The sequence below is a fragment of the Suricata suricatta genome, chromosome 6, assembly GCF_006229205.1.
Source record: "Suricata suricatta isolate VVHF042 chromosome 6, meerkat_22Aug2017_6uvM2_HiC, whole genome shotgun sequence".
Taxonomy (NCBI): Eukaryota; Metazoa; Chordata; class Mammalia; order Carnivora; family Herpestidae; genus Suricata; species Suricata suricatta.
In genome coordinates, this window is record NC_043705.1 from 19,560,471 (window position 1) to 19,579,099 (window position 18,629).

At 41.1% G+C, this 18,629-nt stretch overlaps 1 protein-coding gene across 1 annotated transcript in view; it reads left to right on the forward strand.

The window, feature by feature from the left end:
- The window catches only part of MEGF10 (multiple EGF like domains 10), a 171,714-nt gene that overhangs the window by 102,146 nt on the left and 50,939 nt on the right, over positions 1 to 18,629 (forward strand). The window contains exons 6-8 of the mRNA XM_029942159.1: positions 6,875 to 7,121; positions 8,503 to 8,623; positions 13,670 to 13,806. Coding sequence (XP_029798019.1) covers positions 6,875 to 7,121; positions 8,503 to 8,623; positions 13,670 to 13,806 — 505 coding nt within the window. The remainder of the gene's footprint in view (positions 1 to 6,874; positions 7,122 to 8,502; positions 8,624 to 13,669; positions 13,807 to 18,629) is intronic.

Sequence of the window (18,629 nt, forward strand, 5' to 3'; positions counted from 1 at the left end):
GAATGTTCCCAGAAATTAGTTAAGCTGGTTTTCCTGATTTGTCTCCTTGTGAAAGTTAAAGTGCCTCTACATTCATGATCATTCTCATTCATTCACCAAACAGACCTGGAATGCCAGCCGTGGGCCACGTGGGCCTAGTTTTCAGTTTGGTGTACTCCTAAAATGAACATCAACACTGTTTTCACAGTGAGCTTAGTGGGGGTTTTGTTTGCATAGAATCAGTATAAACTTACAGAAGCTCTTCAGATCTGACATCTCATTAATTATATTTTCACTTCGAGAAATGCCCCCTGTTCTCATGACTGAGGTAATTTCCTATTTTCAGTGTACCTAGATATTGAGTCATTGGCTGACCCCATAGGCTTGCTCAGTGACAGGTTCTTATCATTTGTTGTTCTGCCTTCATGGATCATATTTGGTGAGATTGTGGGATATTATGTTTAACCAAAGTATATAATTTAACCCCTTTAGGAGCAGGATGGCCTCATGAAAAGTGCTTGGACTTCTGTCTACAGAAAATCTGGGGTTTGAATACTGATGCCACCACTTACCAGCCTGGTATTTTGGGATATTTTACCTGAATAGTCTCATCCTAAATATCCTCTGTGTGCTAAAGGTGATAGTGATACCTTACACCTTATTGTAATTGCTCTGAGGACTAGAAAGGTGCCTAAAGCATGGGGCACAGAATCTGGCACAATGCAAATGCTGAGCAGATGGGACCATTTAAAAATCAGTTTTTGCTTTCTTTTCTTGTACTGCCAAAAGGATGGACAATGATTGCAGAACATTTTGAAAAGGGGGTTAATCTAAATGAACAAAGGACCTATCAACCATATTCTTAAGATCTGCAGATCCCCAATGGAGCCATTTGACCATGGAGCCTTTCAATCTCTCTCTCTCTCTGTATCTGTCTGTCTGTCTATCCGTCTGTCTGTCTCTCTGTCTTTGCCATGCTCTTTCTTCTCTCTGCTCCCCCAGACATTAGGTTCTGCCATAGACAGTTGCTGATATTTGGCCTTTTGTGAGCTAAATTAACAACAGTTTCATCTGGTTCATTCTAATATATTGCTCAATTGGATTAAGTGGTACCAGTCATTTTAATCTACTTGTTACAATGAAGATATTGCTAATATTTTTCAAGTTCATTAAATATCCTTATGTAATATCACTTTCAGGTAATATATGATATTCCATTGTGTGATTATACCCTTCTCTTTTCACCAGTCCTTCATTACTAGAAAATTAGGTAGTTTTCTATTTTTTGTTACTATAAACAGTGCTTGGATAAACATGACAGCTTTGGAGGCAGTAAAGTATCGTGGTTTTGAATGCAGACTAAAGGCAGAAGGTCTGTATTTCCCTTGTACCTTCCTGCCCGTATCCCTTTAGCAAGTCAGTTGGATCTCAGTTTCTTCTTCCATAAAATGGGGACAGCTTCCGAGTAGGACCTATTTCATAGGGCCATTGTGAGAGTTCATCTATCTCAAGTGCTGAAGAGGCACGCTGTAAATATTACTAATGGATTAACTACTGTGAATTGTTCCTGTCATTATACACATATGTTTATTTCTTTTGGAAAAAAATCTCGAAGGAAGAATTTATGACTCAAGGGCTTTTGGTATATGATTCTAGATTAAGGTCCAAAATAGATGTGGTAATCTGCTCTTCCGCAGAAGTGAGTAAAAGCGCTGGTTTTTGTCAAAAGGGAAAGGTATCGCCATCACTGTACATATCAGACTCATCACTGTTGTGACCCCACTCCATGACTGAGGTGCACAGTTTTGTATGGCTTAATATCCCTGAAATCAGAATGCTTCCAACCATCAGAGTCAACTGGGGAACTGCCATGACACGCCAGTGTGGAACCTTCTGTGGACAACTCTTGAAATCAAGAAAGGCTGTCAGTGGGCCTTTCTTTCCACACCTGTGGAATTCAGCCTTATCTGATAGGGAACAGGCAAACATATATACAAATTGTGATTTGAGTGCAAGATGAGTGTCATGGAAAATATATATGGATGTCTTCCTCGGAGAGCATCTCAGATTGGGTCTGAAAAAATGTACCTGAAGGACAGAGGTTTCCAGGCTGAGCTTGGAAGATTGGGAAGGACCGATGGGGGCAGGGGACATATCCAACTCCTCTCCACATCTACTTATTTTTATGCCTCCTTTTGTTGTGCACAGGAAGATGATAGTGGCCAGAATGTGCTAGAAGGAGGCGTTCACGGACAGTTGCTATTTAAAAGCCTTGTGACTGTTGCATGCATCATTCTCTCTGCATGTAATATCTCCTGCAGCGCCCCTCCCTTTCCAGCCCTCCATCTTTCTCTGTACAAATCCTCCACCATTTACCTAAATAGGGCACACTCTGCCTTTAGGTCTCAGCTTAGACATTGTTTTCCCAACTCAGTGACACTAGTTCAGGGTCATTTCTGTCATGCCTTGTACCTCCCCCTACTGCTTATCACAGGGTATTTTATTGTCTAATAATCTCATGCATCTGCTGATAACCTGTAAGCTTCTAGAAGCATGCACTTTACCATTCTTCTTTGAATTCTAAGCCTAGCACTATGGCTGGCACATGGCAGGTATTTGACATGTGTAAACTGAGTAGATTTCAGTACCCAGCTCATGGGTGTAACCTGCGGTTACTGGTGTCACTGTAAGTTATAGCGATAAGGGCCCCAGGGTTCATGAGGATCCAGTGCTCCACTAGCTGTCACTAAGCATTGTAGCATAGACGGTATACTTCTGATATTACACAGTAGTTTTAACTTCCTTTTATTTTCACCGTACTCTGCAAGCTTATTAGAGCATGTGGTCCATGCTGCCTGAGACCCTCATTAAGCTTTCCCTGAAACAGCTGCATGAATCTGGGTGCACAGCATCTTAGAGCAGCTAGAGCTAGCTGCTAGCACAGTAGGCAATGAACCCCGGAGCACCTGGGTGGCTCGGTCCGTTAAGTGTCTGACTTCGGCTCAGGTCATGATCTTGTGGTTCATGGATTTAAGTGCCGCATTGGTCTCTGTGCTGACAGCTCAGAGCCTGGACCCTGCTTCAGATTCTGTGTCTCCTGCTCTCTCTGCCCCTCCCCTGCTCATGCTCATGCTCATGCTGTCTCTCAAAAAATAAATAAACATTACAAAAAGAGAGATGAAACAAGAAACTGAAAATGAGTCCTCCCTCCCTTTCAAGCATTAGGGTTCTTTTCAGTATAATCTGAAACAAAAGTTGGTTCATCTATCTTTTCCTATTAGAATATTCAAGCTATTGCCATCTTAACGTAACCTCATTTTTTTAAGGTTGTTAGTGGCAATAACCAACCTAGTCACCTTTTCTTTAGGAGTGAAATGCTTGCCCCTTGGGATGAGAGTGAGGTGTTAAGTAAAAGACTTGAAGTGATTTGATTTCAGTATCTCTAAATTGCCTTTCCAAACACAGTACTCAAATTTAGGATAATCGTCAAGCTTGGCACTTGTAAGGAGCAAGTTCTGCCTCTTGTCTAGACAGTCAACATACCCTTGTATTTGTAGTAATTGGGGAAGAAAGCTGGCTTTTGTGTGATAAGCTGTAAAAATGATGTGTTGCAGTAGTCGAAGATGACAAATGAAGAAAGGAAAGGAAGTCACAGTGATGCCTAAATTCAAGCCAGGCTTCTGTGTCCCACTCATTCGGTTTCCTGCTTATTTGTCTGTACGCTTCTGTATGTGGATACACCCCCCCACCTCCCCAGCATAGCTTATGTTGGCGCCCAGTATTCACATGGTGAGGCCCATGTATCAATGGCCTGTTAGGGAAACACAGCCCCAAAGGGAGAAGCTGTCACTTCAAAGCATGCCACAGTGCTTAGAGATAGCCAGGAAATTAACCATGTCGGCCTGATAATATTTCCTTAAAAGCCTGAAACCCTTTCTTTGATGCTGATAGTTATCAATTTCTGCTATGAAATTGTGTCTATCATGAGGAAATGTATAAAGGTTTGTTTTTTGGTGTGTGTGTGTTTTTGTTTTTGTTTTTCTTTGCATTTATCTAACCCCAAGGAAATAGGACTGGTCTCTCCTGATTGCTCTCCTAGGAGAGAAATTGTTGGAGCGGATGTGGAAGTGAAACACAAGGAAGAAGAGAGACAGGTTCTGTCCACTCAATACTTTGACTTCTTTCTTCCCACTCCTCTCCTGATGTTGTGAAAGATATTCTCTAAAATTTATGTGCTCCAGCACACCCTTCTCCCCCTGTCACGGGAGGGAGATAGAACTCCAACCCATCATGGTGTTTTCTTTCTAAATGCTTCTGACACAGTCAGGTTGTCCTTATCAAGGTAGTATTATTAGATAAAAATGTGTTTTGTGTTGATCACTAAATCCCCCATGATACATTAAAAAATAAACAGCTAATTTAGCATATGAGGCTCCCAGAAGGTGAGAGGGCTATGGAAACTTTGGAGATGGTTGAGCAAAGAAAGTGAATGAAATTGAATCGCTTTAAAAAAAAATAAGTAAAAGTATTGAGAGTTGTAGTTAATCTAGTAAGAAGTGAGATCAAGGATACCTTCACATTTGGGGAATAGGATCATTTATAATACAGAGAAGGGTGATGAACCAAATCGCTGGCTCAGATTATAGGATGAGGGATTTGGCTTATGTGGAATGTGGATGCTCCTTACTTTTAGGATTGATGAACAAGGGAACAAGATACAAAGGACTAGATAACTTAGCTGAAAAAGAGATGTATTTTTTGTACCTGGATACCTGAGGGGGGCTAAAAAACATACTGTGTTTTGTTTTGTTTTGTTTTGTTTTGAGTATAGCTCCTAGATTGAAAGAATTATAATTGAACAAAAAATTCTTTGTCCATATCCATAGGTAATAAAAGAAACAACTTTATGAATAACAATGAGGTTTAGATCTGGGAGCTACTGCCTAATCTTACTCTGTGAAAGATGATTGTGAGTTCTTAGGTAATTGCTTTCTTGATCTGCTTTAGATTCAATAATCCTCTCATTGTTTTTAATTGCGTTAAAGTGTGTTTATTAAGGTACTAATGAGAATGAAGCTATACTGATTAAAAACAAAATTATTCATTTAAACCTTTCAATGTTATCAAATGAAAGGTAGACTCTAACCTTGGAAGGTGAATCCTGTACATTTCCTATTATTTGCTGTGTGCCTAGTCTGTTTTGTTTTCCAGTCGTTGATTCTAGATCTGTTAAAGTTACAAAATTTTTATGAAGTGAAACTGCTTTTTAAGTCATAAAAGCAGTTTATCCAAAGAGCTCCATGCAGGGTGCCTCTTCCCTAGTGATTTTTATAGCATCTAATCAATAAATAAATGCACAGCTGGGTAGGTAATGCATATTAAGTTAGTTTGCTTATCATCCCCTTTTACAATTTGTAGAAGATTTGGGATGAATTTTTCCTTTCCTGCTCCCCTATTCTTGCTCATCAACTTGAATTGCAGCCACTCTTCCTTTCTTTTGGAACTATACTTCTAAATCTATCTCTCCAGTGCTTTTTACTGTTACTGTCTTTCCTTGTTTCTTGTGCCTGTTGTCTTTGCCTTACAGTCTGTGTTCAGTTTCATGTTTGTCTTACTTTTTTTTTTTTTAATGTTTTTTAATTTATTTTTGAGAGACAGAGAGAAACAGTACCAGCAGGGGAAGGTCAGAGAGAGAGAGAGAGAGAGACACAGAATCTGAAGTAGGCTCCAGGCTCTGAGCTAGCTGTCAGCACAGAGCCCAACGCGGGGCTCGAACCCACGAACCGTGAGATCATGACCTGAGCCAAAGCTGGACGCTTAACCGACTGAGCCACCCAGGTGCCCAGAACACTGTCTTACTTTTTAAATAAGTGGGTGAATTTATTTTTTCAATGTTTATTTTTGAGAGAGAGAGAGAGAGCACAAGTGAGCATGAGTGAGTGGGGGAAGGGCAGAGAGTGAGAGAGAGAGGGAGACACAGGATCCAAAGCAGGCTCCAGGCTCTGAGTTGTCAGCACAGAGCCTGACGCAGGGCTTGAACTCACCAGCTGTGGGATCATGACCTAAGCCAAAGTTGGATGCTCAATGACTGAGCCATCCAGGTGCCCCGATAAGTCCATGAATTTAAATGTTTGAATCAATTATTTTCTCTTTTCTGATTACCTCCCACCTTCTGACTGACCCCTTGAAAGCAGATCAGCAGTCTTCCTTTGGAATGCTCCAGCCTAGACCTACAGCAGGGTGGGTCCACTCCACAGTAGCTCTGTCTGCAGGCTCCCTCTTGGTCTCCATGATCACTGCCTGAGTGCAGGCCCCTGAACTTCACTTACTTCCCGATCTCCTACCATTCTTCGTGCCCCACCTCTGTGCTTCTTGTGAGCGCCTTCCTGCCCCTTCCTCAGACTATAGCTAGATGACCTTTCTAGGATGCAAATCTGCATTGTCCCTCATTGTTCAAAATCCTTTACGACCAATCTCTTATTCTCAAGATGCAGTCCAGTTCCTTGGTGTGCACTAAAGCCCTTCCAATAAGCTGAACCTTCCCATCTGGGAGCTAGCCTCCTCTCCCCCGGCACTACTTATATCTCCCCTAACCAGTTACTCTGTTCACATCGAACTCAACGCTTCGGGTGCAGGAAACAGGCTAAGCAAAACCATGAAGCTGGAAAATGTAGCACTGCCTGCGCCACGGAGTGATTGGGAGTGGCCTACCAAGTGCTGATCATATTTATGAAGCATTGCCGTGGCCGGTGCCAGAGCCCCAGTGTCCAGCTAAGGAATGACAACGAAGGGGTCATGAAGCCGTCTCATCAAGGGTAGAGGAAGGCTGGTTCTGAAGAGCTTGCTGATAACCGCCTTCATACACTGACGCCCTCCGTTGTTTTCCCCCCTTCAGCCTGTGATGGTGATCACTGGGGACCCCACTGCAGCAGCCGGTGCCAGTGCAAAAACGGGGCTCTGTGCAACCCCATCACGGGGGCATGCCACTGCGCTGCAGGTTTCCGGGGCTGGCGCTGCGAGGAGCGCTGTGAGCAGGGCACCTACGGTAACGACTGTCGCCAGAGATGCCAGTGTCAGAATGGAGCCACCTGTGACCACGTCACGGGGGAATGCCGCTGCCCGCCAGGATACACTGGAGCCTTGTAAGTGACACCCTGCTGCGCTATGTGGCAGAGTCCGCCCACCTTCTCCAGTCATGCTGCTGCCACCATCCTCTTCCGTGCTTCTGTTTCTCTTGCTGCTTGAAGTCACTGAGAGGGTGAGGCTCCAGGTGCAGATAGGGAGATCCGCAGGGACGGCCACTAGATGCCCTGCTGTTTAACCCTTTGACTTCAGACCCAAGACAAAGTCTAAGGGCTGGCTTCCATGCTGTCCCTCTGGCAGGGCAGAGACAGAGGACTGGGATGTAGCATTGGGTGGCCACATTGGTGGGTTGTTGGGGCAGCTTTCAGGATCTGCCTCGATTCCCCCACAAGTGCATTTATTTTACACTGCCTGTAGGTAATGGTCCCTACTGTTCTGCTTTGCGTGGTCACTAATTAGCTGGAGAAAGCTGGGCAGGTTCGGTGCCCTAGAAAAGAGGAAAAGAGGAAGGTGTTAGAAATAGTCCATGATAAAAGTTTAACTGGGTTATTTAATGCCTGTGGATACATATGTTGCTTTGTGAACATAAAAGAAAGGTATCACATCCATGCAGGATATGTGGGTGCTAATAGTTTCATTCTTTCTAGATAAAATTGGAGCATCTTCTTAACCTCCACTACTTTCTTTATTTTGTGTGTGAAGGACATTCTTCAGTTGGCTTGTATGAGCAAACAGAATAAGAGAGAATTTGGCACACACAAAAAACTAGGACATAGAAAAATCTCATTCTCTTACTGGGAAAATTACACTTGTAAATCACAGAACTAAAACTTAAAAAGATGGCGGCTGATTAGGTAAATACTTCCTGCCAACAGTATTAACAGCTATAAAGTCGAGCTAAAGAAAAAATTGCATTAGCCTCGAAAGCCCTGGTTTTTGGAAGAATGAATGATCATCTCAAACTGCTTAATTGTTAATATTGCTTTTATGAGTTTTATCAAGGCCGCAGTTGAATAAGGCTTTGGAACACTTGGAGCAATTTTACAGGAGAGCAGACAAGATAAAGGCTTATAGAAGAAGGTTCCTTCATAGAAAAGGATGGGGGTTAAAGACATGGAAAATGATCAGTTGCAGATTGGTTATGAAGAATATGTGCATAAAGCAAATGTTTCAGTCTCCTTTGAGGTTGGAACAAACACACAAACAAAAGCAGATAAAATAGTTTCGTTAGAAAATACCCCCAAAGAAAGGAGAGGTCTAGGTAACCCCTCAACGACCTTTCCAGCCAATAGGATTAATGCTTTGATGCTAATGAAATGAAGAACTTTGAACGGAGAAAGCTTGTCTGTTGCGGGATCCTGGGTGCTGTTGTGTCTGTGAACCTGAGGGTCATGGGGTTGGGTCAGTAATGCTGTCTTTTGTCACACTTCAATTCCTCAGCTGTGAGGATCTTTGTCCTCCTGGCAAGCATGGCCCACAGTGTGAGCAGAGATGCCCCTGCCAAAATGGAGGAGTGTGTCATCACGTCACCGGAGAATGCTCTTGCCCTTCTGGCTGGCTGGTAAGCTCTCTTCCTCCCCACTCCCTCCCCAGAGTACACAGAGAAGACTTTAGCACAAAGGAAAACTATATTGCAAAATTGCAAATTTGGAAATACCTGAGCATCTTCAAAGCTGGAAACCTTCAGTCCATTTTCAGGCAGAAGGTGATTAAATCTCGAAGTATACCCAGGGTCCTTATTGGAAAATACAGTGACCACCTATCCTGCACTTTGCCTCAGGATAAAAAAAAAAAGAGGGAAATATCTCATCTATTTAAGAGTGCAATGCTGTTATGCCTAAAAAACCAACACACACACCAAAGCAAATACATTAGTAACATCTGAGATCACTGATCACAGATCACCATAAAAAACATAAAAATAAGGGGGCACCTGGGTGGCTCAGTCGGTTAAGTGTCTGGCTTCGGCTCAGGTCAAGATCTCATGGTTCATGTGTTTGAGCCCCGCATCAGGCTCTGTGCTGACAGCTCAGAGCCTGGAGCCTGTTTCAGATTCTGTCTCTCCCTCTCTCTCTGACCCTCCCCTGCTCGCACTGTCTCTCTCTGTCTCTCAAAAATAAATAGAAACATTAAAAAAAATTTAAAAACCATAAAAATAAAGAAAATGATTTGAAATAATGCAAGAATTACCAAAATATGACTCAGATACATGAAAGGAGTAAATGTTGTTAGAAAAATGGTGCCAGGGGCTCCTGGGTGGCTCAGTCAGGTAAATGCCCAACTTTGGCTTAGGTCATGATCTCACGGTTTTTAAGTTCAAGCCCTGCAGCAGGCTCTCTGCTATCAGCACAGAGCCTGCTTCAGATCCTCTGTCCCTGCTACTCTCTGTCCCTCTCCCTTCTCTCTCATGGCTCTCTCTGTCTCTCACTCTCTCTCAGAAATAAAAAAAGCATTAAAAACAAAAAGAAAAAATGGCACCGATGTGGGGGGAAATATCAGTGCCTGGCTGGCAATAGTAAAGCATGCTACTCTTGATCTCAGGGTTGTGAGTTCAAGTCCCATTTTAGGCATAGAGCCTACTTAAAAAAATAAAGAATAGAAAAGGAAAGAAAAATGGTAGCAATGAACGTGTTGAATGCACGATTGCCACAAACTTTCATTTTGTTTAAAAAACAAAACATACAATGTATCTGGGAAGCACAGTAAAGCAAAACAAGGAAAATGAAATATGTCTGTAATTGTTTTTATAATTAAGTTCCATAGATCACTATTGTTCTTTGAGAACATTAGTCTCAACAGAGTTAAGTGTTATGTGAAGAAATGATCTGGTCATATAAATGCGGAGACACATCGAGGTGAACCAGGTTACCAAGGTATGGCAGAGTTTCTTAAAGCCTTTCATATGAAAATCCAAGAGGAAGCTATAACTCACCACACTTCCCAAACTTTGACCATGTTACACTTTCTCCATGTAGTATCACATGGGCTTAGTTTTGTGCCATTGGGACATACTCAGTGTCAAAGCTGGTTTGCTACCTAGATTTCTCTGAAACTGGGTGTGATATGGTCGTTACCTGCATTGGTTTATGTGTACATCTGCTTGAAGGCACAAGAGTGAATGACCAAGGTCTGTCTCCTTCAATAACAAACAGAAATTAAGAGAGCAATTCACTTCACTGTCACCTTCTATCACCAGGAGCTGTAGTGGAACTATGTTTGTAGGGTCATAAGAGACTTCTTAATTACCAAATCCGGTGACAACCTTTCTGTGCTCATTCTGCTTGACTTCACCAAAGCTTCCTACCCTCTTGCTTGTCTGCCTCCCTTTCATAACCTTTTTCTCCATTTCTTTGCTAACTCTTCCCCTACTTCTCTTACTGAAGATCTCTTTTCCTAACCCCCTTCTTCTACACGCCACTTTATTACAGTATTTCCTAGGTTTCAGGCTTATCTTTCTTCTCTTTTCTCACTATAAATCTCTGGAAATCTCACCCAGATCCATGGCTGATCCAAAAATCAGTCATCTACTCTTTTTTTCCCCAAATCTTGACTTTCCTTATGAGTAGTGACATGTATTTGTCACTGTCCTATTAAACACCCCAACCTAGAGGACCTATAGACATGAAGCCACCATCTACTTGGGCTGTGCCCAAGCTGGAGCCTTAGGAGCCAGTCATGGACTGGAATTGGTCTGGTAATGCCCTTGTTGTAGTTCTGAAGCAAAGGAGAACTAGAGTTCACTTCCCAGTGAGAATCATGGGAAGTAAGGGGGAGTTCAAGGTGTGAGGACCACGTAGAGAAGTGGAAAAGAAATACCAGACTGAAGGTTGGAGTAAGCAGACAAAAATGGTCTGGTTCTAGAGACAGAGCCTGGAGAAACCCCTTAAAGCAATGGAGTCAGGGTGAGAGGCCTTTTACTGAGTGCCTGATGATGGCGTGAACAAGGGAGCTATAGAGAAGTGGTGAACTGGCTCATACATCATCAAAGTCAGTGTTAATGAAACCAGACTTGTCATAACACCCAAGTCTTCCTTCTTTAAAAAATTTTTATGTCCTTATTTTATTTTGAGAGACAGAGACAGAGAGTGAGCGGGGAAGGGGTAGAGAAAGAAGGAAACACAGAATTTGAAGCAGGCTCTAGGCTCAGAGCTGTCAGCACAGAGCCTGACACAAGGCTCAAACCCACGAACCATGAGATCATGACCTGAGCTGAAGCCAGATGCTTAACTGACTGAGCCACCCAGGCACCCCAGCACCCAAGTCTTTCTTAAAGCTACTCCTTTTCTGCTTTTTAAAAATCTTAGTTAAAACCAGCATTTCTTTCTTATTGCCCCAAATAGAAATACTGAATTATCTTTGACTCCTTCCCTTCTTCATTTCTTAAAAGCAGTCTTTTGTCACTGTTGGCCATTGCTTGGTCCTTGGCAAGGGAAGGATTTTGTTGGGGCAGCAGAGTATCCAGAAAGCTCCATGTTCTTTGGATGAAAAGTTATAGGCATTCTACTCTAGGACTGTTGTAAAGACATTGTTGAGTTGCCTGATCTTGAAATTGAAGCTTTCTTCTTCTTGGTTTGGGTGGTTATGATGTGGGATAGTGACAACCACAGGCTTGGACCGTGAGTCCCAATAACTGGGTGGATGGATCCTCCCTTTCACCAGTATGTCTGCACTCTGGAGCTGCTGCCTTGGTAGAGGTTTCTTACTGAATGCTTTGGGTCATTTCTCAATCTGTGTAACTAAGCTTCTAACGTTTACTTCTCTCTTCAGTATTTTATTTGTGTTAATACTTTAGGTGCTTATCAAAGATGAACATATATACCTTTTACACATACATATACACACATGCATTGCAGCTCATAAGAAAAATGTCTTACTTAAAGCTATTGCTCACATTAACCTTTATTCATAGACAGCATCTCACCAACATCTCTGAAGCTGATGTGGGACCGTTACAAAATGTACATAGGGTCAGTCCCTGGGAGAATGAGGATTTTCACCAGAATTCCTGCTTACTACAGATTGACCCTTGGCACATTGTTTTTTCAGCCGTGTTGTTATGGTGTGCTAGAGTGGAGGGATTAGAGCTTCTTTTTCATGTCCCCCTCATCACATTGTGAACTAATTAAAGGTTGTGACCTTCTCACTTTGATTCTCAGAGCTTAACTCTATGCCTGATGCATAGATGATTCTCAGTGAGGCATTGATCTGAATCATCTCTCAAAGGCTTTTTCAGTTCCAAAAGTCTGTGGAAGAACTTTCCCTGTTTGTAGAGAGCTAGAAACCACCAGAGGAGACTTAATTAGCACACCAACTGCCTTTGTGGGTAGCCAGGAGTTAGAGGAAACGTATTTTCTTATGCTATCCAGAATAAACATTTACAAAACCATCTGGTGTTTGCTAGCCTCCAATTTCAGAGTGCCCACAGTCTGCCTTTTTTTAGAGAGAAGGAGGACAAAGCAACAGCTTGCAACAGTTAAATAGTTTAAAAATCCCTGTTATTTGGGATATGTTGTTTGTTCTAACAATCGCTCCAATAAATAGATGATAAGCTATGTGCCTAAGTTATATGGCCAAGTGAAGCAGACAACAGGAGAGTATTTCGTTGACTTATTGGTACTTATTCTTGTAAAACAGGGGATTGGGATAAATATAATGACAGGGCCTGACAAGATGGATGGCCTCTAGGGTGAGGAGACATGTCCAAGTTACTCTCTTGATTTTTCTTCCCAGGAAATAAGCTTTCCTATTGATCTTGGCCCACCAATGTTTATTCAATGTGTTGAAAACAAAAGTGTGTTTCATCTATAATAACATGTCCAGGTTCATTTTTGTAGAACTACTTTATAGGCAATGTTCCTGTTAATCCAGGTCCACAAAATTCCCATCTTATGTTACATTATACCTTATAAAAAATAAAGCCAATGATAATGTGTGTTTTCCTTAGAACATATGGTAAAGCATTTGGATATCCCATTTGCACCAGATGGTGCATTCATGTAATGGATGTTCAGTAAGTATTGTTGACTTATTGTACATGTACAACACAAGGAAGAACACTTAGGAGAATTTACAAATTCCTTAGGTTACCATAATACTTTCATGTAACTTATGTGAAGTTATTTCATCTTAAATTTCAGTTTTTTAATATGAGTATTTATCAAGATTATTCTGCCCTTTTAAAAAAAATTATCTATTTTGAGAGAGAGTTCGTGAGCAGGGGAGGAGCATCGAGAGAGAGGGAGAGAAAGAGAGAATCCCAAGCAGGCTCCCTGCTGTCAGCACAGAGCCCGATGCAGGGCTGGGACCCACAAACCATGAGATCATGACCTGAGCTGAAATCAAGACGGTTAACGGACTGAGCCACCCAGATGTCCCTATTCTGCCGTCTTTGAACATGTCTTGAGATCTAGGGTTACCAAGTACATAAGTGCATTTAAATTTCTAACATTTTTCAGACGATGAACAGAGTAAAACCCCCTTGATCTAATTATCTTGCAGCCCTGTTCCCCTATCTCCTCTTCCCTTTGTTTCCTTTCTTCTTTCCCTCCTCCTTTAGTCCTTCCCTGGCTGGAGGCCCATGTAATTTTCCAAATCTCTTTGAATGCAGGGCACAGTGTGTGGTCAGCCTTGCCCTGAAGGTCGCTTTGGAAAGAACTGTTCACAAGAATGTCAGTGCCATAATGGAGGGACGTGTGACGTTGCCACAGGCCAATGTCATTGCAGCCCGGGATACACAGGAGAACGGTAAGGGATAGTCTTATCTTTCTCTGATTGTTCCTAATGGCATGAAAGGAAAGCTTGAAGAGCCCAGGGAATACCTTTGGTACCACATATCTGTGGCTATTCTACAATATTCCAGAGGCATCTGTAGGGTATCAATGCGTTTGTCAGACTCTTTCCCAACTCAGTGAGTAGAAACTGAACCCTAGACAGTGATGGTGAATTGAAGAATTAGAGCAATAAAATAAACAAGTAAAATCACAGCTGTTCAGAACCCATGATAAATGTGTTGTGCTCCACAGCTGAGTGGCCAGCCAGTTCAGACACCAAAACTTTTTACATTTTAAATATTTTTTGATGATTTATTCTAAAATTGAACATGTATCTGGTTAGCTTTAAAAAGTGTGCTGGGCATAAGCTTCTTATGATTCAGTATCCCATTAAGAATACCAGTCATTTCCAAAATGACTGCTTAGGAACCCTTATTGATAATATAAACTCTTAAATATGGAGAACAAACAGAGGGTTGCTCTAGTGGTTGTGGGGGCGGTTCTAAATGGGTAAGGGGTATTAAGGAATCTACTCCTGGAATCATTGTTGCACTATACGTAACTAACTTGGATATAAATTAAGAAAGAAAGAAAGAAAACATCACATATGTCCAAAAAGGTAGAAAGTAAGAGCGTGTTAAAGAGATCTATGGAATAAATATTTTTTCATGTTAAACTCTCAAAAAAAAAAAAAAAAGAGAAGTGAATAAACTTAAAACAAATAATACCAGTCATTTCCCTGTGTAGCAGTGACCGAGTAAGATCTGGTGGCCTCTAAGACTCTAAGAGTGAATGAATGGCTGTGTTCACCAGGCTCCTCCATCCACTGTCATGTTTTGTATTAGATAGTAAAGTGTTAACCTAGACGGCTTTGCCCACCTTACTCCTTCTCATTTGCTCGTTCTCTTACATCCTGAAAGACCAGATAACCAAGCTTATGTGTGGTTACAATTGAAGAAAAAAGACTTGAGCCATAGGAGATTATAATGGCTCACAACAAACATTTTTGGAACCTGTGTCCTTAGAAACATCCTTATCGCTAATGTTCAAATAATAATTTTACTTTCCTTTGGGGTTGCTATCAGGATTCAATAAGTACACTAAAGTGGTTACAACAGGCGGAGGTTTACAAATATTAGCTCTTATTATAGTTGAGTGATTTCTCTGAACTGTATAAATACTAGTGATTGTCAATTTGAGTGATGTCCAGGGAACAAATAAAAATTAACTAATATTATCTTTTGATGATATCTGTGACCTAAGAATTTCTTCAACCTTCTCATCTAAGTTTTTGACTTTTAATTAGATACTACAGCGTGGCCCACCCCTTACCCCCATTCCCTCCCAACTTAGAATTTGCACTTTCTTATTAAATTTATTTCTAAGAATTTTGTGTTTTTTGGAAAATCCATTTCAGTTTCTAATTGGCTATTTCAGGATAAAGACATGCTTGATTTTCAGTGTTTTTATTTAGTTTCTCTACCAACATTTTAAATTAATTCAAATGTTACTTAGAAAACACCAAAGTTATTTTATCACGTACAGAAAAAAAGATATTTGTCTCTACTTTTCAATATTATAAGGATCGTTTCATTTTCTTGAAATAATTGCATTAATCAAAACCTCTAAATCAGTGTTGACAAACAGAGGTAACACTGGGAATTTCCTGTCTTGTTCCTAATTTTATTGAAAATGGCTTCAATATAGTTTCATGTTTGTTACTGGTTTTTAGTAAAATTTTGCATGCTTGAGTGTTTTTTAATGCCTGTTTTTATTAGGAACTTTTGTTAGTATTATCTGTTTAACTTCTTTAAAGTTAATGAAAAGCCTTTAATGAAGGCTTTTGTTAATGTAATTATTTATTTTACATTTACTTTTTGATGTTGCAAATTATTGACACCTTTCAGAGCATGGTTTTCAGAATATGTAACTGGGCTTCTCAAAAAGTTTTTGTGACCTACATTCTGGCTTTTGGTTGTATTTTGGATAGATGAAGATAATAGCTTTGTCTAATATTTTAGGGCACTAAAAAAATTAAATACAGACCCTTGAAAAACTCAGAGGTTTGAGGCGCTGACCCCCTATTCAGTTGAAAAATTATATATAACTTTTGATTCCTTCAATACTTAATACTGCTTAGGAAGCCTTAGTGATAATATAAACAGTCAATTGGCACATATTTTGTATGTTGTATGTATTACTATACTCTTACAATAAAGTGAGCTAAAGAAAAGGAAATGTTAAGAAAATTCTAAGAGAAACTATATTTACAGTACCATATTGTATTTATTTAAAAAATCTGCACATAAGCAACTTGTACATTCTAAACCCATGTTATTTGAGGATCAGCTGTCTAATCGTTTTTCTTGTCCTCTAGTGGTTTAAGTCTCAAATCTGAGGCAACATAAAACAACAAACATATAAGACAAACTTGTAAGGCAGAGTTAGACTCACCTTATTTAGATGCAGGGGAGAGGGAATAACTGCTCGTTTCTAGGTGAATTTTCGATTAAGGCAAAGAAGGCACAAGCCAAAGAAAGACAAGGAAGGTGAAGAGGGGCCATCTTGAGTTGTTGTTCTGATGACTATCATTTTTCTGGTGAACTGATGACATGATTTCTGTTTTTAATTATACCATCCCCATCTGGGTTCTGGACATATACACACACAGCGTGCCCATTTGTCACCACGATAGGGGAAAATGAGTGGCTCTGGGGCAGTTTGTGGTGACAGCAGCTTTGAGGGCCCGGGGCCGTGGCATTTCCCTGTTTTGAGAAGTCAGCACAACTCGATTCCCGAGGTTAGACCAGAGGGCTGCCGCCTGGGGGAGCAGGTACCACCACTGGCAGCTTCCCACAAAGCGTTCCCAGGATGTGGGCATGCACTGCCAGCCAGAGTGGAAGCAGAACAAACAAAACAGACACCTGGTAGGCAGGCAGAGTGGCTCATGGGATGACCAGATAATAGTCCTTGGGGCTTGTGGACAGGATAGGAGGACATTGTGGTTTGGAACTGTCATGTGGCACAACCAGACAAGAAGGAAGATACACATATCTATATATATCCCTTATATCCCCAAAAGGGAGATCAGACTGTTTGACAAAGACTTTCAAGTTCGCTGACCTGAAAGGTGTAAACTATATCATGGTAGCTTTTATTTTCTGGATAGAACATGTCTACTTCTAGAAAGATATCCTACCATCTGGTGGCTTCCAGATTCTCAAACAAATTCTTCTGAAGGGAGTCAAAGAATGTTCTTAATGCTAATGGGTCGCCATGGAATTGCTCAGGCCTTTGGGGTCCTTTCAAGTAACTGGTGCTCCGTAAGCGCTGCATGGAGAGATGTGTGCCTCAGTTAGGCGCTCTGTTAAGGTGAAGCCAGGACTGTCTGGCCATGCCTGTGTTCCCTATTAACACGCAAGTGAAAAATGAATGTGGATCAAAGGAGGTAAAGTCAGAAATTACAGACAGGAATTAGGGGGGTATGGCACTGGTCTCCAGTGGGGGAACTTTCTGGTATCTAGGATTGAGGAAAAGTTGGCTGTTTTCCAGCACTTTTTCTACTTTGCCCAGAGCAGTAGTTCCAGATGATTGAAAGGCAGGCAGCTGATCCCTCCATCCCAGGTTTAATGAGGAATGCGATTCTTTTACACTAAATCACGGTTTGGCCCAATAATTCCAGGCACTCTAGGGAGGGACCTGCTCAAAAGGATCAGGGAGAAAGGAGCTGCTGCCCCTTGCATGCTAACTCACTTCCTTTTCCATCCATTTGTAAGAAGATGCCATACAATAATCAAAATGGTATTAAAAGAAGCCTGTGACCCTCATTGGTTTGGGAATTGGTGTCATAGTTTGTTATCTCTACTTAAAGCTTATCCATTCCTCCCCCCCCCCAATTCCAAGCATTATTCAAAAACAAAAAAAATGAAAAATATATAAACTCCAAATTTCTATATTTCTCCTGTGGCTAATATTTATTGCTATATCTTTATCAGCCTCTCTGCCATGTCTCCTAAGAAAATCTATTACCTCTCTTACTAATTCCGAAGATAGCTTTTTTTTTTTTTCGTTGTTCTGCCTGGGACCACAAAACCAACATTAAGGCCATGACATTCATTGAAAATGATGCTTCTTTTAGATAAAGGGGACCAAAAGGGAGATAAGTCTGGTTGACAAAGACTTTTTTAACTCTGCCAACCTGAAAGGGATAAGCTACTTTGTGATTGCTTTTATTTTCACGATGGAAAATGTCTACTTCCAGAAAGATACCCTACCACCTTGGTTTGGTAGATGAAAACAGACATAACTATTATTAACAGGATTCTCTTACAAGTGCAACATGGATGAAAAAGGAAGGAGACTATGCAGGGAGATTTACATAATGGCTACTTTAGTAAGTAAAATTCAAATGGCTTTTTGCCATTTATAACACAAACTAGTACTATGTTTTATGATAGGTTAGAAAGGTAAATATGGTCGAGGTCCAGCGATTATGGATTTTGTTTTCCCAAAGAAAAGGAAGCCTCTGCCAAGATGAAACACACACACTGGCTCCCTGTCATTTGGCAGCGGACGTTTTTTCTAGGCTTCCGAGCTATACTCAGTTCACCCACTTTTAGAGCTAAGTTTTTTGCTAAGTTAAAATCGTGGATCCTAAAGCTCCACATTTGGGTTTGTTTTCTTTTCTTTAAAAAAATTTTTTTAATGTTTATTTATTTTTGAGAGACAGACACACAGAGCATGAGCAGGGGACTGTCGAAAAGGGAGACACAGAATCTGAAGCAGGCTCCAGGCTCT